The 22,893-nt window shown below is 41.5% G+C and overlaps 1 protein-coding gene across 6 annotated transcripts in view; it reads left to right on the forward strand.

The window, feature by feature from the left end:
* The window catches only part of MYO5A (myosin VA), a 113,908-nt gene that overhangs the window by 53,410 nt on the left and 37,605 nt on the right, over positions 1–22,893 (forward strand). For 4 of the 6 annotated variants that reach the window (XM_069982707.1, XM_069982716.1, XM_069982724.1 and 1 more), the window contains exons 3-13: positions 2,685–2,856; positions 5,495–5,639; positions 8,343–8,499; positions 13,163–13,306; positions 15,572–15,653; positions 17,105–17,212; positions 17,317–17,423; positions 18,850–19,115; positions 21,063–21,144; positions 22,409–22,549; positions 22,762–22,887. In XM_069982707.1, the coding sequence (XP_069838808.1) occupies positions 2,685–2,856; positions 5,495–5,639; positions 8,343–8,499; positions 13,163–13,306; positions 15,572–15,653; positions 17,105–17,212; positions 17,317–17,423; positions 18,850–19,115; positions 21,063–21,144; positions 22,409–22,549; positions 22,762–22,887 (1,530 nt within the window). Of the gene's footprint in view, positions 1–2,684; positions 2,857–5,494; positions 5,640–8,342; positions 8,500–13,162; positions 13,307–15,571; positions 15,654–15,979; positions 16,027–16,389; positions 16,467–17,104; positions 17,213–17,316; positions 17,424–18,849; positions 19,116–21,062; positions 21,145–22,408; positions 22,550–22,761; positions 22,888–22,893 lie in introns of those variants that run through there. The other 2 variants (XM_069982740.1, XM_069982750.1) reach the window with 2 other exon arrangements.

A 22,893-nucleotide genomic window follows, 5' to 3' on the forward strand; every position in this document is an offset into this window, starting at 1 on the left:
ATCTGTCACCATGAAAATGCTACCTAGGCTATTAGCAACACGTTATAGAGCGGAAGGTGCTGACCAGATTAATATATATCTTTATGGGAAAAGATTCAGTATAATTTATTAATTTTCATGCTTAGGAGCCCAGTGGGTTATCCTATCATTGAGTAACACTGTTGGTTTAACTCCTTTAACACAGAGTTAGAAAGGATTTCATTGAACAAGATATATACCTCCCTGAACATGTAGACCTCCCTTGGACGAAGAACAAGCTCCCAGAACATATACCTGCCAGACATGCCAGCTTTCCACCCTGCAGAACAATTCCAAGTCTCTCCTCCTTGAACTGAAAGCAAAACCCATAAAATCCTTAGAAGGGTCATAACTTTGCAACATGGGGTCATAGGGAGACTGTTTGGATCAGATCTGGCTGGACCCCAGAACATTTGGAGACCAATCTTGGCTTCTCTTTCCAGCTTTGGCTACTAGTTCTTCATATCTCCCCTACCCTGGGGTCCTAAAAAGGAGTCAGATGCAGAAGGACGTTTGGCTTGGTTCATTGATCTATAAAATGTAAATGTTATTTGGCCAGGACACACAGTAACTCTATAACTTGTCATGCAATTACAGCTCCTGGGCGTCTACGTATTTTCTCTGATTCAACACTATATCGAATCTGGCGATCAGGATCTTGATGCCAGTGGGACTATGAAGGGTGGAAGATGTCACACTTGAAGGGAAACTATCAGCAGATTTATGCAAGCTAACCTGCTGACAGCTCCCTGCAGCTTTCCAGCGCTGCTGATCATCTTTCCTTAGTCGGTCTCGCTGTTTTTGATAACTTTAATCAAACTGCAATATGTAAATGAGTGCGTTAGGAGCACTTGGGGCATTTATTGGCCTTTCAGAGCCCCCTCCTCCTATGGTCATGCCTACCTAAAGACCGGCCTGCTTATGCATAATTAAATATGCTTAGATAGGGGTGACCGAAGGAGGAAGCGGACGAGCCATACGGTGCTCTGGGGGTCTGAGGAACGCCCCCAGTGCTGTTAACGTGCTAATTTACACATTTCTGTCAGTACCAACTAAGGGTGCATGCACACTACGGAATATGCGTGTAAAGGCTGCTGCGGATTCCGTCCCTGGCCCCTGCTCGCGGGCACACGCATCTCCGCCTGTACCATAGACTCCGTTCTAGGCACAGATGGATTCCGCCGTACATCGAAAGAATTGACTTGTCTATTCTTTTGGCAGACAGTGGAATCGGCCCGTACACAAAATGGTCTTTATGGCATGGGAGGAAATGCGTGCTGCCACGAGCAGGGGCCAGTGACGGAATCCGCAGTGGCCTTTCCGTGCGTATTCCTTAGTGTGCATGCACCCTAAACGGCGCAATTCAGCGGCAGAGCTCTCCGAATAAATGAACATGTTCATCTTTCAATGGAGAGCGGCGGCAGCGGACAGGCACGCGCTCTCCTATTCACTTAAAGCAGCACACTGAGCAGGGCGGGATTCCGCGGCAGACAGCTCCGCCGCGGAATTGCGCCGTGTTTGCTCAGTGTGAACCGGCCCTAAGGGTATGTGCACACTGAGTAATTGTGACGGAAACTCCTTCGCAAAATTCTCAGCTCTCACCCACTCGCGGACTGCGCCGGACGCGCGCATCTCCGCCCGTGTCATAGACTCCATTCTATGCACGGGCGTATTCTGTCATCCGTCCAAAGAATGATGAAGTTCAAGGAGACGTGCGCTGCAGTCCGTGAACGGCAGATTACGCGACGGAGTTTCCGTCACTTTTCAGCAGTGTGCACATACCCTAGAGAAGGAAGACCAGCTCTGGAAAGCTGAAATACGTGGCTGCAGAAACCTGGGAGGCCAAAAATGCCTGCATCAGTTCAGCAGGTGTTGCAGAACATCTTTATGAGTCTCCTAATCTAACTTTGTATAAATGGCAGACTTACATCTTGTCTAATAGATAAAGTTGTACTCAGTATCTTACTAGAGATGAGTCCTACCTCCTACTACTCAGTCATGCCATTATTAATTTACAGCATGAACCAATTATCAGAGTATATCTAAGTTTTTTGTAGTGTGCCATTGAGTTGCAAGTTCCCTCCATCCCGATTGTTAATCTTTCTACAGTATGCTCAGTACTAGGATGATGTTGGACAGCAAGGGGACAGTAAATCAAGAAAGAGAAAGGTGCAGGACTAGGACTGTGATAGAGCAGGGAAGGAGTGAGCACTTACAGCAATTGAGCCCACCCAATGAACACTTATGGTGCGTTTACACAGAAAGATTTATCTGACAGATTTTGGAAGCCAAAGCCAGGAATGGATTTGAAAAGAGGATAGATTCCAGTCTTTCCTTTATGACCTGATCCCTGTTTATAGTCTGTTCCTGGTTTTGGCTTCAAAGATCTGTCAGATAAATTTGTCTGTGTAAACGCACCATTATACTTGAAAAATGTAAACTTACTCTCTTCAGGTGTCAGGTTTCAGATTAGCAAAGGTGTGATTGTTGAGGGTTTTTTTTTTATTACTTTTTTTTTTTTTTTTTTTTTTTTTTTTTTTTTATATTATGTATGTAAACGTGTTTGTATAATAGAAGCCGCCTTGAAAGAGCTCTCAGTGATTAAAATATTCAGCTGCTGGGAGTTTTATAAACTGTTTCCGCTTTTTTTTTTTTTTTCCTCAAAGGATTTAGAATATCGTCTAGATGCCAAAAAAAAGGAATTGCCACCATTGAGAAATCCTGATATCCTTGTAGGAGAAAATGACCTCACTGCCCTAAGTTATCTCCATGAACCAGCCGTCTTGCACAACCTCAAAGTCCGCTTTATAGACTCCAAGCTAATATACACCTATTGCGGTGAGTGTGCACAGGATCATTGTAATTTGTCACCAAGCATTTGTTTCTGCATTATGTTCTTTTACCTCATTTATTCTATACTGATACATATGTTCACCTCCGGTTAGGTCTGTTATATATCCATGGGGTTAATTGTAATGGCTTCCGTCAATCACATAGATGTACATGAGTTGACTAGGTCTAGCTGCATGCTTACAAGAATGTATCCTAGTTTATTAGACCTTCTTGGTCAGGTGCTTCGTCAATGTCATGGGGTATATTGTGGTTGTGGGTCACACATTGTCCACAGAATTAAAATTTTATAATGTGGTTTATATTAATACTAGAAAAAATAAAATATGGTCCGTCCAGTGCCTGAAAGTTTGAATACATGTCCATCCATGTAATGGATAGCGAGTGATAGCGATTCTTGTACAACAGCTCTCCATTGTGGCACATGGGTGGGGTCCTCTTGTAGTGAATCAACCCCTGTTGTGCCACTATCTATATCTACAGTGGTGCTTGAATTCAGTCTAATCTTGTAATTCAGAATCAATTGTTGCATAAATGATAGCAATTCATCCTGGCTCAAATGCAGCAAACCAGGCCTCAACCATATCACCGTTGTGTTTCACAGGTGGTTTGAGGTTTGGTTTTATGCTGGAATGCAGCGTTTTCCTTTTCTCAAATGTAATAATTCTCATTAAGGGTATGTTCACACGTACCATAGCACGGAAGATTTTACACTGCAAGTTTCTCAGTAAAATCTACTGCAATACTAAATACTAATAAAGTCTATGGCACTCCAATCTCGCAGCAGATTTTTATTCCACTGCAAGGATATAGTGCCATAGCCTTGAAAAATTTAGATATAGTGCTGCTGTTATGTTAAAAATAATAAAGAGACCATGCTTACCTGTCTGTGCTCCTCCAGTGCCCCCTGCCGGTGTCTCTAGGTTCCCTGCTCAGTGATGGCCTACTCAGTCGACTTATGGCTGCGGCAGAACAGTGCAGTGATTGGCTGTGCAGACCGTCACTGGGAACCTGGAGACCTCGACGGAGGGCACTGGGGGAGTGCAGACAGGTAAGCATGGTCTTTTTATTATTTTTAACATCACAGAAGCTAAATATCTAAGTTTTACAAGACTATGGTACTATATTCTTGCAGTGGAATGAAAATCTGCTGTGAGAATGTAATGCCATAGACTTTAATAGTAATCAGTATCACAGCTGAATGAATGAGCCCTTAAACCAAAAAGCTCAGTTTTAGTGGCCTTTTACATTGGGCGATTATCGTGCAATAAATAGATCTTTTTAATTACTTTTTGTAGTCTAAACGCCTATTTCACATGTTGTTTGCTAAACAAGCTCTAAAAGGTCCCTTAGGCTCATCCAACCACAAAATATTGTTCCATTGGCTTTCTGGCTTGTCTAGGAAATCTTTGGCAAACTGCAGATGGCCAGCAATGTTCTTTTTGGAGAGCAGAAGCTTTTTAAAGCCCTATTCCACAGCCCAACTCTGAGGAGCAAACGTTTGCTCCTCGCTCGCTGCTGCCGATATTACATGCGGCAGCAGCGAGTGGATGGATGAGTCCGGGGGGGGGGGGGGGGGCGGGGCTGATCGGGTGATTGCTGATTGTCCGGGCAGCCCATAGAGTAGCGGCGGTCTGCTGCCGCCGCTCCTGTTCCACAGGGTGGAGGCAGCAGAACGCTGCTATATAAGTCGTTTGTCTTTCAACATGTTGAAAGACAAATGACTTCAACGATCAGCCGACATTAACGATGCCGGCTGATCGTTGCCTCGTATTCCACGGGATGATTATCGGCCGAATACGGCTGATAATCGTTTTGTGAAATAGGGCCTTTACTTGCAAACCAGTTTCCCTCTAGTGATGGATTCATGGATATTGACATTAGCCTTTAGTTGCTTAAAGGTCACCTTGGGTTTATTTGTCACCTAATAGACTATTGTACGCTTTGCTTTTAGAGTGAACCTTGTTGGTCGACCACTCCTGGGGAAGGTAATGACAGTGGTCTTTTTTTTTAGACAGTGAGGGAAAATTTACTCTTACCTGTGGTTTTATGACTACTTAGACAACTTAGTTTGCGCTATACCTGTATATATACTATACTATATTAGTGCACGTCTGTTGATACATTTGGGCCAGTATGATGATTTCTGCTGTATTGGTGTGTTTCTTTACTCCACCTACCTTCATATATAATTTGAGCCAAGAATATGTTGCAGCAATTAATTAGTGGACCAAGTTTTACAAGTTTGTCTGAGCCACGCCTTTTCTTCATAGAGAAAGAAAAAAATAAAAAAGAAACAAGAACACGATAAGCTTTCATGACTATGATGTAGTTTTTGGTCAAATTTATGCAAAAATATTTAATATTCTAAAGGGGTCACAAACTTTCAAGCACCACTGTGTTAGTATTTATTTCCGACCTAACTATGTTTTACCATTATTATAAGTTATTATGAGACTTTTTGCTGTCGAGATTTTGGTTTCCCCTGCAACTTGAAGAGCAGAAATTCCTTACATGTGATAACGTTGATGCCTGTTTCTCATGACAGAACAGCGGGAACATGACCGATCATCAAGTTATTTACGCTTCATTTAGTGTTTTATACTAATTGTCCCATTTTTTTCAGGCATAGTGCTTGTAGCGATTAATCCTTATGAGCAATTACCCATCTATGGAGCCGATATCATCAATGCATACAGTGGGCAGAATATGGGGGACATGGATCCTCATATTTTTGCAGTGGCAGAAGAAGCATATAAACAAATGGCCAGGTCTGTTTCATATTAACATTTTATTCTTTTAATTTTTTCATGCTCAGTTGTTATCCATTTCACTTGTATGTGCTGATCCATTGCAGGTGTTTTGTAGGGCTGCTTGTAGAATCATTACTAGATCATCTGGGAAATGGGGTGGAGAAAGGGTGATTGCGAGTTGAGCTTGTTCCAACAAGGGAATACATGAGCTATTAAATAGATTTGTTGCTTAGATGCACGAAGAAGCTCCAGAAATTAACGCTGAGCTAAATTTCCATCCATGACGTAACTGTGAGCCGAGAGCATCACATCAAGAGTAGTTTTTGTAAGCGATATTTTTAGCTCACAACCTAGTTTACAGGCCTGAGCTCTGTTATTCATATTCATGTAACGCTTCTGTTTTCTATTGCTTTGCCTGTTAGATGATACTTCAATACAGAATTACAGATTTGTCCCCTTGTGATAGTATTGGGCACAATGTCTGTTTCTTTATACGAGAATGAAGCACATGATGCCTACAAAGGCAGTGCTTATGCTTATTAGATACTGTTATGTGTACGGTCTGCAGGGATCATAACTGCACCCTTGGGCTTGTCTTCTGTTTCGTGTTATGCTGACACATCCCTGTTCTGTCGCTGTCAGCTCTGGTAATGATTCAGCAGGTGTTCAGCTTGGATGGCATTGCTCTTACAGGGTGCGGATAATGTTATTCTAACACAAGCAGTCTGGACAGGAAACGGTTAATATCTTACTCAAGAGAGACCTGGGTTCAGGAATAATACATCACAAGTCAGATTTAAAGGGTTGGTCACTTTATAGTAAAATAGTTCAGTGTGCAGTATTAGTAACTGTACTCACTGTATATACTGACAGCAGCTCCCTGTGTACCTCATAGAGCTAAAACCAGACTCCCCTCCTCCAGACTGTCCTGTCCTGCTCTGTGGAGAGTCTGTCCATAAGATGGCCGACATGAAGAAGCATGTGACCATGTCCCACTTCCCATTGTCCACCATAGCCATATACAGCCTCAGTGTTGGACACTTGGAGGGGCAGGGCATGGTCACATGCTCCTCCAACACTGAGCCTGTATATGGCTATGGTGGACACTGGAGGGGTAGGGCATGGTCACATGCTCCTCCATGTCGGCCATCTTATGGACAGACTCGCCACAGAGCAGGGCAGCACAGCCTGAAGGAGGGGAGTCTGATTTTAGCTCTATGAAGTACACAGGGAGCTGCTGTCAGTAAGGCTAGGTTCACACTGCGTTTTCAGCATCCGTTTAACGCATCCGTTTTTTTCAAAAAACGCATGAAAAACGGATTGCAAAAAACGGATTCATTTGTGTGCATCCGTTTTTCCATTGACTTCCATTATAAAAAAAAACGGATCCGTTTTTTTTGGCGGACCAAAACGGACCAAAAAACGTTGCTGACCCTATTTTTCTGGACGTTAAAAAAAACGGATCCGTTAAACGGATGCTGAAAACGCAGTGTGAACCTAGCCTAAGGGCAGTGAGTACACTTACTAATACTGTACACTGGGCACTTTTACTATAAATGTTCCAACCCCTTTAACCATTTACATTTTTAATTATTTAGCCTAAAGGGGACAGTGGGGACAGAGCTTGGGTTGTCTATATATACATTATGGGCACACCCTCCCATTGTTACATTCATGTTTAACTCAAGCATTGTAACTATGTGACATTAACTTTAGGATATTTGGGATCATTAAATGATTACTACAGTATATACCCTTGGGAGGGTCACATGGGGTCCATATATACTTGTGTGGCTTATGACTCAACAACCTTATGCCAAACAAGTGTTCAGGATTGCTGCTGGCGTTGCCTTAAAGTGCCACTTCCCTAATAGAAGACATCAGTCATAGATACCTTTTCTGCTTACTGGCGTAGTCTAATTCCGATCTCGGACTGTAGCGTTTGGCACAGAAGGAATAGTACATTCTAGTAGCTGCTGGTTGGACGCCCTCATTGTAATGCCTTTTGGTGACGTAGACTGCAATGCTGGAGACAGGTGTGTTGTGTCATAGGAACTCTGTGTCTGGTGCAATTCTGTGCTTACTGCTTTGTGCTTGCTTTTATGTGGCTGGCACAGCTTTATAGGCAATTCTTGTAGTAGGCAGACTGACATTGGCAGCTCCATGTTATTTGTTCATTACTGTGCTGGTACTGCTTTATGGCTGCACTAATGGGCACTGCTGTGTAGGTACTAGGAGTAGGCACAGCCGTTTAGCAGTTTTATTGCCATCAGTATGCGTGTGGACACCGTGCTGACTAAAATGTTGATTTTTGAAACACCTCTGTACATGAGGTTTGTGACATACTAAAACAGTAAGACCGTCCCGTATATTTCTGTGATGTACTGGCTTTTATAGAGATAGAAGGAGCATTGTCATCTTTTATTATAGTTTGTGTGAATTGGGACTTACAGATAGTCCACTGCTTCCTCTCCCCAGTATGCAGCTAAATTATTATAGGCAGCACTCTGTAAAAGTATTTTATAGGAATTGGATTTTACTGCAATTCTATGGAGCCCATCTTATGCTACTAGACAGGAAGAGAAGTTTTACGCTGTGTGCTTCTTCTTTCTGATTCTAGCTGCCAGACATCCACTGATCAAAACTTTTGCCATGTCTCTATGCCACTGTCATTTTTATAAAACAACACTTTAAATATTTTTTTTAATTTGTGTCCCACAGGGATGAAAGAAATCAGTCCATCATTGTAAGTGGGGAATCTGGAGCTGGAAAGACGGTGTCCGCTAAATATGCAATGAGGTACTTTGCCACAGTCAGTGGGTCTGATAGTGAAGCAAATGTGGAAGAAAAGGTGTTGGCTTCTAATCCCATCATGGAGGTAGGTGACTTCTGTATGTGGCTTATCAGAAATGATGCATTAAATGTTACAGTATTATTCCTTTAAAGCAAATTTGTTTCAATGAAATCCCTTCTCATTCTGGACTTCAAGTGGGAGTCAAGTGGGCGGTCCTAATCAGTCAGTGTATACAGTCTTTCCTGTGTGAATGTGTAGACAAACAGCTGTCATTCATTAACTAAAGACCTTATTACACAAAACAATTATCTGCTGTATTCGGACGAACTGCCACTCCTGCTACAAATGGCCACAGATTAGATGGATGTGGGTGCTCTAAAGTTGGCAACATTAGTTACCAGTGCGTAGTGCTGGGTCATATTCAGCGACTGATTTCATAGGGTGTATGCAGTGTACGCCATTAATTATTAATACGTTTCAAGGTCTTGCTAAGCTGGATGCATGCTGTCACCCTACACTGTCCTCACTGCTGAAGCATCACTATACCCCGCCATACGTGTTAATGAGAAATGAGATGTTTCCTCTGTTGAAGAATAACTATAGTCCTCCCGGTTGTGGGTGACTGCTCTCCAGAACACGGCCATTAGTGGAAAACTGAGCTTTTTGATACACTTCTTGATTCATGTAGCAGTACTGATAAATAAATGTTTGCCATTCTTACTATGTCCCCTATAGATGTATTCTTGTCCTAATAATGCCCTGGCTAGGCCATGTTCTCACTGTACTAATCACAGAAGGGAATAGACTTCACACAGCAATGCTCATTCCCAATATTTCTTGGATTGATCTGTCCCACATTTCAAAGCCATAGGGGATACATCTGCCCCCTTTGCTATAGCTGCATTGAGATATATTATCTTTCCTAGTTGACAGACTTGTCGTCTGTTTGTAGGCCTAGGCCCAAAGGCGTTATGACTTCTCTACACAGGTGTAAAGGGTAAATTTAGCAGTTTTCCCACCTTATTTTATATGATACGTCATGGTGCTTCTTCCAGTTAAAAGTGATCTTTTATCATATGTGGATTGTGCCACCAGGGTGGGGCTTCTCGACTGAAACGCCACTAAGCCCTGCCCACATGACCACCATAGACCCGCCTCTTTGACATCATAGCCATCTAGGCCCCACCCCTCTAGGTCGTCCTATACCAATGGGCATCAAAGGTGGGGGGCGGGGCCTATGCCCAGATGGCGTCATGTAGGACAGGGCCTATGGTAGTGATGTGGGCAGGGCTAAAGGCCCTATTCCACGGAACGATTATCGGCCGATATCGGCCGTCACGGCCGATAATCGTCCCATGGAATAGAAGGCAACGATCAGCCGACATTGTTCATGTCGGCTGATCGTTGCAGTCATTTGTTTTTCAACATGTTGAAAAACATACGACTGATACAGCAACGATCTGCTGTCGTCATTCCGTGGATCAGGAGCGGCGGCAGCAGACGCTGCTGTATGCTATGGGCTGCCCGGACGATCTAGCGATCACCCGGGCAGCTCCCTGGCAGCAGTGAGCGGGGAACGAGAAGCAAACGAGCGATGAGAGCGCTCGTTTGCTCCTCAAGTCGGCCCGTGGAATAGGGCCTTAAGTGGCGCTGCGGCTATAAAACCCTGCCCAGGTAGCACAATCCACAGATGATAAAAGATCACTTTTACCTGGAACAAGCACCATGAATTATGATATAAAATATTGTATGAAAACTGCAAAATGTACCCTTTACACCTGTGTAGAGAAGTCAAAATGCAAAAAGGGGGGACAGTGTTACTTTAAATCTGTTGCATTGTAGAGACTCATTGGGGTAAGGTTATTGTGGTGTTACTAGTCAGTGCACACAATTTTTTAGAATGTGCACTAAGAACCTCAGGTTTATAGACCTGCTAAAGGGATATTCCGGCCACCATTTTATTTTTTTTTTATTTGAAATCCTTCCTTAGCCCTGAGAAAATAGTTGAATTCATTCTTGTGTAAAGAACATTCTTCTGCTGTGTGTTTGACATGGACTACAGCTGATAAACACTGTCTTATGACCAGATTCTCATGGGGTGAAAGACTGATCAGAGTTGTCTGTCATGGCTCAGTGCTTTCAGAATACATGGTGCTTTGTGCTTCACATAACAGTTGTCAATAGGATATGGATGTGTCTATCGTTATGGTGTATCACACATTGGCTTTAGTTTCTTATGCTTCCTTATGTCTCTGATTGGTAAGAAAATCAAGGTGAAATGTCTCTATAACAAGACCAGGCCTCCTAGTCACCTTTTAGTGAGTTTATTACCTTCCATTCTGTAAGAACAGACCTGTCAACCCATTATTTGCCCATAACACTATAGTATTCTATTATTAATACACTATATGGGTAGGTTCACATGTACTTAATGTGCTGCGGATATTATGCTGCAGATTGGATGGTGGGGATTTAACCAATATAGATAAATAGCTAAATTGTGAACATATGCTATGGCAGGATTATTTGGGCTCTTTGCAGCAGGTCAAAGATTAAACTCTGCCCATATGTAACACAAAATGATCCATCTGTATAAGATGAAAGTACCTGTAGTCACTGTACTCCTGTTTGTGATGATAGGAAGGGCACTGCTGGAAAGTGATCAGTACGGAATAGGAAGTGTTAGCTTAATATTAGGTCTGGCCTAGCGGCCAGTATAAAATAGATAGCTTAATGGAAAAATGGCCAACATTAAAAAAAAAAAAAAACAAGGTAATGTTCTGATGCCACATTCCCTTTACCCTCTCTGAGTGGATTCCAACAGGGCCAGAAGTCACAGACTTCCTGAACATGGTGTAAAGCACACCCATAAAACTACATGGAATAATGTTAATGTAATCCCAGAGTTATAAACTTGACTTCCTAAGTTTTACATTGTGTAATAGTGAATATACATAGGAGCCCTAGCTAACATAGATTGATCTAACAGGCATGTGTGTGTCATGTATTGCCTTGTGCAGCTGTCCCACTTTCATCAATAGTTCATGGTTTTGACCCTTATTCACTTAACTAAGTGCTGGTTGTAAACTTGCACTTAAAAGATACACAGGGCTGACTGGGTCAGTGACCACCATTAACCTGGTCAATAAAAGAGGCCAGGAAATGATTGCTGTTATTCACATGCATACTCGTGTATGTTTTCCCAGAACCCCACAGACAATAAAATATTTAAAGCCCCCCTCGTGATTGGATATAAGAACAATGTAGACATACAGAAATACCTATCATGTGGCAGACACTCACTATCTTCTCTTGTATGGAGTTGCCATAGAGAATAATGTATTTGATTATGGTTTTTTTACATGCAAACCAAGAATCACATGGAAAGACAAGTCATAACACTGTCTCTTGTCTAGAAGCAGGAGGGGGTTGTCTGAATTATGCCTTGATTCTATCACCATAGCACCCATCCTCACAATTTCTACACCCTGAGTGTTTTCTGTCCTTCTCCTCCAACAACCTACAGATATAGCAGAGCCAAGTTTACGATCTCTGGTGCACTATGACAGCATAGATTTTCCTATGTAAAACCACAAATAACATGTCACATGTACACCGTTTTAAGTCCTGCAAAACGTATACATTTGGGAAACTTACCAAACATAGCGGACTGTTTGGCCTATTAAAGTAAATGGGCATGCTGCCATATACATGGAACTACCCTTTGATGGTCTACTAGGAATGTAGTCTGAATTGTGATGTGATTGATGCTTAAGATGACAGCTTTAAGCGTTCTGAATGTCTTGCAATATATTCCAGTAAATATGCGTTTTATAGTAGTCATTTCAGTTACATAAAATTGTGAATGAGTCATTTACAAGCTTCATTATACAATACATAGTTACACAGTACGGTTGGGAAAAAAGTCATATGTCTGTCAAGTTTTATACATTTGCAAATGATGCCACCTTTGTGTCTTTGCTGGGTATGTTGTGCGCTGCCATTGAGTTTTGAGAATTTTAAGGCCATTTTGCCTAGGTGAGAGGGTCACCCGGATAAATGTATGAACCAATTAGTAGCTAAACCTAGATCTGTGGAATTTATACATTCCTTCTGATTATTAATGCTTAAGTCAGCACCGATAATGAGAATAAGGCCAGATAAAAGGTCTTAACCGCACTTGGATATTCCAGCAATGTGGCATATTGTCTAGGCTAAAAGCAGGGGAAAAAAGAGAAGGTCTATAAAAGCCTGTATACAGTATTTTACTGCGTTATTTCTTCTTTTCCAATGCAAAATCATTTATCAAGCATCTTCATCACCCACTCTTACCAGACGCTAGTAGGGTGAATGCTGTGATCCGAGGCATAAAAAAGGTTTTTATAGGTCAAAACTGGTGCTGATAAAATTCTAGGCAGTCAATGCACTTGTGAAATATGCTGGATATATTTTTTATATGTGTGTGTGTGTGTGTGTGTATATATATATATATATATATATATATATATATATATATATATATATATATATATATATATATAATTTTTTTTTTCATTCTCTCCACAAAACTGGTGTACATAGTTAATCCATCCAAAGTGTATTAGAAAGTTATATAACTTTAATTACACTATGAGGCTTAATTTACATAAGGCCAGAAAAGTAATTTAGCTTACGTTCCCCATATTCATTGTGCTTTATTTATCCTGGGAATTATGTTTTGTTTTTTTTTTGTTTTTTTTTTTTACAGGCAATTGGAAATGCAAAGACTACAAGGAATGACAACAGCAGTCGCTTTGGAAAATACATAGAGATTGGTTTTGATAAGAGGTATCGGATTATTGGTGCTCATATGAGGACGTATTTACTGGAGAAATCAAGAGTAGTGTTTCAGGTATGTGCTTCACTGTGGTAAACGAACAGAGAAACCAGTGTGGCAAAGGGTAAATCTGTGCAGTGACTGTGAATGTATATAGGGTTATGGATCACCATATATATTGAAAAAATTTGGTCAGTATACAGGAGAGCTGGTGGGCCAGTAGTGGTGTCGCTTGGAATGTAAGGTCAGGGAAAATGGTACAAGTTTTTGTAAGTCAAACTTCAAAAAATGTCCACCAATGCTACCAGATTATAATAAAAGTGCATGGGTTTAATAAACATTAGAAATGTGCTTCTTTTATTGAACCAGTAATAGTTATTATGTAATCTCTATTGTACTGTTGGTGCTCATAGAAATTAATGAATAATTGCCAACTGGGTGTCACAAATCCTTGTCCAGTAGCGTTGTCCCTGCATAATCTGCCCAAACAGGGTAAGGTGGGTGTGTCCCTAACTGTACAATTATTTGTAAATATTCAGCAAAAAATAACAGAAACAGTACAGTATAACACTTTTTTGTTGGGAAGACAAGTTACAAGGTACTGACAGTACAAACCTATTTTTTTTAAAGTGAATCTTTATCGCCCCACACCGCCCCCATAGCCCTGGCACTGTTCAGTAGTTCTTCTCAATCCATGCCTGGTCCGGAGCTCCCCTTCTCTCATGGTGCTGGTATTTGGGTGAAAACATGTTTTATTCTGGCTCTGTGGTGAGGCAGGGTGTCAAAGAGGCAGGGCCTAGGGCATCTGTGCCCTAGGACTGCAGACCCTCTCCGCCTTTCTTCTTTGTTGGCACTCCCCTGGGCTGGATCTTTATCTTCGGCAGGCCTTAGGACATGGATTCCCTGGACCAGGCATGGTTTGAGAAGAACTACCGAACAGTACCAGAGATTTAGGGGTGGTGTTGGGTGATACAGATTTGCTTTAATAATGCTGAAATACAAAAAACATTCACATTAAGATGGCTATAAGCACTATAATATGCTGACAGTGTTAGATAGCTGTTAGGTCAAGGAGACACGTGGTACCTTTCATATGTCTGTACAGGAGAATAAAAGCAATTCTCTACATTATGGAAGCACAGAAAAAGCAGGCTGGAATGACTCTTTACATCTCCCTCCCATCTTTACTTGACTCCTTTCTTTACTAGCAGTCAGCTGGAAGCAAGGAGTCCTAAAAGGGAGGGGGCAGGAAGCATTACAGCTTACTGCACTTCAGGGTCTTGGGAAAGCCTCTCTGGCACTTTGCACCAGAATACTTTGCACTAGAAAAGCATTTTTCTACATTCTAGAAGCATATATAGATATATGAATGTTAAGTGTCAGCAGTTTGGAACATGAACTGCACCTGACAGATTCATCATAATGGCCTTTTACATGGCCCAATTATTGGGCGATCAACATTGATAGGATCCAGTGATCGTTTGTGTGGTCCAGCCTGGAATTAAGCCATTTGAAGGTTCATTAAATAATTGCCGTTCAGCGAGGTTGCCGCTCATTATTGTGTCCTCCTTTGGCCCATGTAGATGGGCCTTTACTGTCATCTCTAGTCATTGAGGCACAATTGCCTTCTCTGTGAGAAACTGAAAGGAATCAATGCTTGATCCTAAAAAAAAAAAAAAATCTCCAAGCCTGTCCTCAGCCGTTGTAAATCCCATGGTTCTTAGCTGTTATAGATCTATTATGCAGTGATCTTGTGATGTAATATGAGAACATCTGTACAGCGCTCTCAGCATTGGGTTAATCTTCCTTTGGTTAATCTGGCCTTCATGCATGGTCCCTCATCTTCTGTTCTCAGACACGTTCAGCCTTATATACTATGTGCATGCAGGGTGCTGGCTTTGATGCCATCTGATTAAGTGCTAGACTTAGACTGGTGTAGTAATGACATAAGGTTAGAAATTGCTCCAGAATCCTGTAAGAGTGTATATAAGTCCTGGTAAATCTAGGGCACGAGTCCTAAATAGTTTACATTATTGGTTAATAACAACAATCACTCGGTACCTTTCTCAGTTGTAGTTAGTATTTCTTTCTGCTCAGTACTGAAATTTTTCCAAAGCCTATAAGGAATAGTGTTTCTTGGAATATAAATGCATATGCTTCAACGCAAGTGCTGAATCAGCCTGTATACTGCTTAGTAGGCATCGGGTTATCGGTGAAATTTAATGCTTGCTGAGCTGGACTTTTTGCTTTGCTTTCAAGTAATTGTGATTTTCTCCCGGTGCGAGCTATGCAGTTATATACATATTGACTTTTCTCTCTCTATACCGTACTATGTTTTAGGCAGACGAAGAGAGAAATTATCACATATTTTACCAACTGTGTGCATCGGCCTCTCTACCGGAGTTCAGTGCGCTTAAGCTGGGTATGTTATGAGTATGATATGAATGACAAGGGTCTGTGAACTGGTTGGGGAGGGAAGGCTTACACTCAGTTGCTGTAGGTAGGCCTGCATGGCAGACATCCAGGAGATGGTGTCAACCTACATCTACCTCCTAAGCTGTCTCCTATGTTACCGATCTATCCTAAAATAATAAGAAAAGAACTACTAAAAGGGCAGACTAGATGGATCAGCTGCTCTTTTACCAACCAATCACAACTCTGCTTTCATTTTTCAAACTTCTCTATTAAAATAAAACCTGATCTCTGATTGGTTTCTTAAACTAGCACTTTTAAGTTTGTTAAAAATCCTCAGTTGCAGATTTTACAGAATTGATAACCCAAAACATAAGGACACGGTGGGTTGCAAATTCTTACAGACACACAGGGCCGTATTTACCACTAGGCACCCGTGGTCCGGTGCCTAGGGCAGCACCTTGCAGGGGGGCAGCACCAGGGAGCAGGGGGACAGAAAAAAAACTAATTTTTTTGTTTTTTATTTTTTTAGTTTCCCTCCTCCCGTTCAGACTTGCCAGTAAATCTGGTGTCTTTTCCAGGGGGGTGGGGGGTATGGTGCCATTGCTCAGGTCGGGTTCGCCAATAGTTGCGTGAAGATGGGGCGTCTTCAGGTTTAGTGCCTAGGGCAGCAGCAGCTGTTAATACAGCCCTGCAGACACAACCAGCACCTACATACCCAATTCACAATGCACACTGAGAAGAACAGCACTGGATTATGGACATCTATTGATTTACTAGATTATTAGGGACCATAAACTATGTTCTGCGTTCTAAATGCAATGTAAGGCCATGTTCACACAACGTAAATTGTGTATTAATCACTGCGGCCATGATTAATACACAACTTACGTGCACTGCATTCTGAGGGAATCCCGGCAAGAGTGTATACACATAGGGGGAGATTTATCAAACATGGTGTTAAATTAAACTGGCTTAGTTGCCCCTAGCGACCAATCAGATTCCACCTTTCATTTTCTAAAGTGTCTGTGAGGAATGAAAGGTGGAATCTGATTGGTTGCTAGGGGCAACTGAGCCAATTCTACTTTACACCATGTTTGATAAATCTCCCCCATAGTATACACTCCGGCCGGGATTGCTAGCGGCCGTACAAAAAACTGACATGTCAGTTTTGTGCGGCCGCATATCCCTGACAGGTCACACAATGAAGTGTGCAACTTCGGCTGCACTCTCCATTGTATTCAATGGTGTATTGGGATGCTGACACACACAGATGCACCCGCATCCACCCGGTACTGCAGAAGCGGCTGGGTTGATCTTCACTAACGCCGGCCATTCTGTGACCCGGCCGATGTTTCATGATCATGGCCTAAAACTGAACCCCATTCCAGTTCCTATTCAGGATCTCGTTTTTTTTTTTCACATATCGGATTCATAAATTATATAATTTCTTAACAACAGGAAATGCCAACAGTTTCCTCTATACCAAGCAAGGAAGGAGCCCTGTGATTGATGGAATTGATGATGCAAAAGAACTAAGGAACACAAGGCAAGCGTGTGCTTTACTAGGTAGGTTGTACTACATCCCATCCACAGACAAAAATTATAGCTGCAAAATTTTATTTTTTATGTTTAATTTATGTTTTTCTTTTATTTTGTACTTCTGTTTCCAGGAATCGGAGATCAGTATCAGATGGGAATCTTCAGGATTCTGGCTGGTATACTCCACTTCGGAAATGTGGACATCAAGTCTCGGGATAGTGACAGTTGTTTAATTCCGGTAAGTGTCCTTTAAAATTGCTTAGTGTATGTATAATGTTCACACGGACATAGTATTATCATATTTCATTGCCATGGTTCTGCATTGTTTTTAACAGGGTTTTACACGTGAATTTTTTTTTTTTTTTAAAGATGTAATACCTGGGAAAACCACATGGCCCATAACTACATTGCATACTACAGTAGTAACAAATCAGAGTGCGCTTTTGCAGTGTGGTTATTGGTCATGTGGCTCTTTACTACTACATGTGATTCCAAAAGTGTAGGTCTGAAGGGATTAACATGCTTTAGTTACTCCAGTAGAAACAGGGACTTTACTCATCAGCTATGGAAAGACACTACAGTTACATAGAATAATCAACCAAGTTATAATGAAACATCTGTCTGTGTATCTGTATATATTTTTTTGTTTCTATTGGGCAAATAGGATAGCAGTAGAGATGAGGGAACCGGGTTCGGGTCGATCCGAACCCTAACGATCGGCATTTGATTAGCTTGGGCTGCTTAATTTGGATAAAGTGCTAAGGTTGTCTGGAAAACATGGATACAGCCAATGACTATATCCATGTTTTCCACATAGCCTTAGGGCTTTATCCAAGTTCAGCAGCCCCCGCTAATCAAATGCTGAAAGTTCGGGTTCGGATCGACTCGAGCATGCTCGAGGTTCGCTCATCTCTAGATAGCAGACCTGTTCCATGTTATTTGTAGACAGATCCTTTTTAAGTTACAGAAACAAAATAAAAGAGGCATCAACGTTGTTTCAATAGGCACCATAGTATTATTACCATGAGCTTCTATTTGTTTTGTTTTGTTTAGACTTTTAATAGAACCCAACTCCTGCAGCGTGGGGAGAGACAGGAGAGAAGTGCTCAGCGGGACACTAGAGATGAGCGAACCAGGTTAGGGTTCGAGTCCATCCGAACCCGATCGTTCGGCATTTGATTAGCGGGGGCTGCTGAACTTGGATAAGGTTGTCTGGAAAACATGGATACAGCCAATGACTATATCCATGTTTTCCACATAGCCTTAGGGCTTTATCCAACTTCAGCAGCCACCGCTAATCAAATGCCGAAAGTTTGGGTTCAGATGGACTCGAGCATGTTCGAGGTTCGCTCATCTCTACTGGACACTTCTCCTTATTTATTCTAGCGATTGGTGGAAGTTTAGCACCCAGATCCTGACTGGTCAAACTTTTAACATGTCTCATTGACATGCAAAAAGTTCTGTGTTCTGTTTTTCTTTTATATATTATTATTTTTTTTTACTTTGTCCCCCCCCCCCCCCCTTTTTTTTTTTTTTTTTTAACTCTTACACACACACACACACACACACACACACACACACAGCATTATAAAAGCACCATTAATGGGCCATCCTGATCTTTCATTTATTTATCAATTATTTGTTTGTTTGTTTTTGCATTCTAGCCAAAACACGAGCCTCTTCTTATATTTTGTGACCTGATGGGAGTGGACTATGAAGAAATGGCGCACTGGCTCTGCCATCGAAGACTTGTAACTGCTGCTGAGACCTATATCAAGCCGCTATCCCGGCTACAGGCCACCAATGCTAGAGATGCTCTGTCCAAACACATCTACGCATCCTTGTTCAGCTGGATTGTCTCTCATGTGAATAAAGCCCTTCTGTCATCTGCCAAGCAAAATTCTTTTATTGGTGTCCTTGACATTTATGGGTAAATAGTGTGTGCTAATAAATATTTATATATTGGTTTACATGGTTGTATCACCAACAATATTGTATTATACAATTGTTTGTCATTTAGGCATATGTAATATTCACTGCTGCTAGTAAAAGAAACTGAATAGCTGAGGGAAAAAAAATATTATACCGATATATGCACTTTCAAAGCAAAAGTATCAGCACGTATGCTGATAGAAGTCTTCTATAGTCACTGATCGGCACTGCAGCTCGAATGGTGCTGTTTGTTCGCAGAATGCCGTTCTGCAGATATGTCTGTTTTTCTATATAAATTTAATTAGCAGTTCTGATGCACTGGAGACTAACCCAGTTCTCCAATCGCTGTTGATCCTTACCTGAATAGAACAGGCGCCTTCTAGTGCACCAGAGAAGCTAATTAGCATATAACAAGAAATTGAGATATCTGCAGAACGGGGTGCTGAATCTCCGAATAAGCGGTGACGCTGATCAGTAAGTAAAAAGCTTTGCTTAAGGATACGTTCACAAGTACGGGATCCACAGTAAACTCTATTGGCAGACAAACTCCGCAGGGGGTCTGATGTGAAGTCTAAGGGTCTTCTATCTTGGGCCCTCACCATTAATAGTACCTCTCTTAAAGGGTATAACGAGTTTAAACACTAGGTAGGGGATAAGTGTGAGATCACAGGGAGGCCGATCACTGGGGCCCCCCACAATTAAGAGAATAGCGACCTGAGTTTTGTTTCAGAATTAAGCTGTAAGTTGTGTGCACTTCTGCCCCATTCATTGTCTACAGAGGTGTAGAACATATCTGGATACTGTTCTTGGCAGCTCCACATACAGTCATTGGAATGGTGGTGCATGTATCCGACTCACCTCTCCATTCTAAAACAAAACTCAGGTCTGTCTCCTTGAGATTGTGTAAAGTCATCCATGATCTGACACTTATTCCCTGTCCTGTGGATAAGTGTTTTATCTTGGAATACCCTTTTAGGTGTGTAGAGGATATTCTGTACTGGCATCTGTGTCGGGTCTTGCAGCTTGTCCTATTCTGGTAAATGGGGTGTAATTCAATATCAAGGTCCTGGAACTACTTCCACCAAGCATTGATGAGCTGTCATAAGGATAGGTCATCAATATTTAAGTCTGATCTTACAGTGAGGTTTTTAGCCTTCTCTGATTGTACGATAAGCTGGATACATGCTGTATTAGCTTCTGTTACTTAACAAATAACTACTATTTCTAAGTGCCTTTTAGTGTGGTAGATAGCATAGTACTCTGTCTACATTTATTACTTTCAATGCCTGATCATTGATCTGTCAATTACACACCATATAGTATCATAATGTCATATTATTCTTTGTGTTTTACCATTTATGTTTTATATTTTGACAGTAAGCTGGCCCCTAGATCCTTTGTTCTAAGCTTAGTATATAATTGGCTATTTTAAGCTGCTTCCTATAGTCCTCCATACTGTACATTTGATACATTTGGGGACTCCCTTGCCTCAAGGAAAGTTTGGGTCACGTGATGTGGATGGTTTCAAAATAGGACTCTTCTGTTACCTTGTAAAATTAGTTATGCTGCTCCATACTGTTGCAAATGAATGAGAATTATATATGCATTTTAACTGTTAAAGCACTATTCCTTCTTGACATTTATGGCATACCCACAGGATGTCTCTGGGACCCATGCCTATCCTGGGATCTGGAGCCACTGCTTTTTTACTTGCAGCAGCTAGGGATGATTTGCAGTTTACCTTACTCCAATATGCCCATCAACCCCCCGGGTCTAGAGAACAGTGCCTTTTGTTTTGAATGACAGGTTAATTTTTATCTATGGAAAATAGCAGAGTACAGCATTCGTCTCTCTTTGGATGCTCCATAGATTATACTGTGGATAGGGGATAAGTGCATTTACATTAAAATACCCATTTAATATTTTCGCTCTTTTTTTCTTACAGGTTTGAAACATTTGAAATAAACAGCTTTGAACAATTTTGCATCAACTACGCCAATGAGAAGCTACAGCAGCAGTTCAACCTGGTAAGTAGTTATGTCCTTCATGCTGTTTATAAACTAAAGTATACGTTCCAGGCGATCACCAGCATTTACAATCAGCAATTATTTGGATATTTTAGTTCCCTGATTGTAACCTATTGTCAGATTGTCTGAAAACTTAGGCCTCCTGCAAATTTCAGGAAAATCTATCCAGATTTCTTAACAGGAAATCCGGATAGATTTCCTGACACACAGCGTTCTATTGGACATGAACACCCTTCAGGAAGGGTGTCCTTGCTGAAAAATAGCCCCAAAAATTGTCCAGAATTCCCCCATGGATATCCCATAGGACTGCTCCAGATACACATCCATATACTAGCTGAAATTCCAGATGTACTCCTAGCCATACCAGGCCAGCATCAAAATCAAGGTAAGTGCCGCCAGGTGCTGAAGCAGGCCCTTTATGCATATAGTAATGCATACAGTTAAATGCAATGCTGTGTTCGACAGGACAAGGAGCCATTGGCTCCTGGCCCTGTCAATTACTCTTCTGGCCAGTGGCAGCATTATTCCTCTAGCAGGACAGTATAATGAATGGCACACTAGCAATACATAGATTGTCGGCAGAAAAAGACCACTGGGTCTATCTAGTCTGCCTTTTTTAGTATTTCCCTTCTTAGTATCTTACGATTGATATATGTTTATCCCAGGCATAAATTCAGTTATTTTAGTTTTACCAACCACATCTGCTGGAAGTTTGTTCAAAGCATCTACTACTCTTTCAGGAAAGTAATATTTTTACGTTGCTTCTGACCTTTCCGCCAACTAACCTCTCACTGTGTCCTCTTGTTCTTGAGTTCTGTTTTTTCCTAAAAACACTTTTGGAGCACGGAGCACTTTAGATGCACACTTGTAGTGCGGGCCACAGCTGCGAGCTGCACTTCAATCATGTCCCCCTTCCTCTTCTTTCCTCCAGACTATACAAATATATGTTTTATGTTTGTTATGTTTATGTCTGACACCCTCCACCATTTTTGTAGCCGTCTTTGGACCTGTTCTATTTTATCAATATCTTGTAGGTCTCCAGAACTGGACACAGTATCCCAGATGTGGTCTCACTAGAACTCTATACAGCTTCACATCCCTACCCTTTACACATCCATACCTTTCTCATTTCTTTTCCACCCAACATAAGTCTGAGAATGTTTGCTAATGGCTTTGAGCTCTTTAGGCCTGTCCTTCTTTCCGATTCTTCCCCAGGCCTGTATTCTCTGCATTCTTGTATTCTGATGTACATTCTTGTTTACAGCATGTGTTCAAGTTGGAACAAGAAGAATACATGAAGGAACAAATCCCATGGACTTTGATTGATTTTTATGACAACCAGCCATGTATCAATCTTATAGAGGCCAAGATGGGTATTCTGGACCTACTTGATGAGGAATGTAAGGTAGGAGATGTGGCTGGTTCTACATTGCTGCTATTGTGATATACTGTATTAGTACTTTATTACAACTCTGTGTTTGATAATCAATAAGTATATGTACAGTATATATAGAGAGAGCCTAAAACCTTCTTGTGTCTTGTAGTTTTGGAAGGTGCAGGGCTGAAGAATGTTTTGTCCTACAGAATTGCCATTGTCATTTATGTTATGTTTTGCAGATGCCGAAAGGAACAGACAATACATGGGCCCAGAAGTTGTACAACACGCACCTCAAAACATGTGCATTGTTTGAGAAACCACGTCTGTCCAATGTAGCATTCATTATCCAACATTTTGCTGATAAGGTAACA

Source organism: Dendropsophus ebraccatus, chromosome 1, assembly GCF_027789765.1.
Source record: "Dendropsophus ebraccatus isolate aDenEbr1 chromosome 1, aDenEbr1.pat, whole genome shotgun sequence".
Lineage (NCBI taxonomy): Eukaryota > Metazoa > Chordata > Amphibia > Anura > Hylidae > Dendropsophus > Dendropsophus ebraccatus.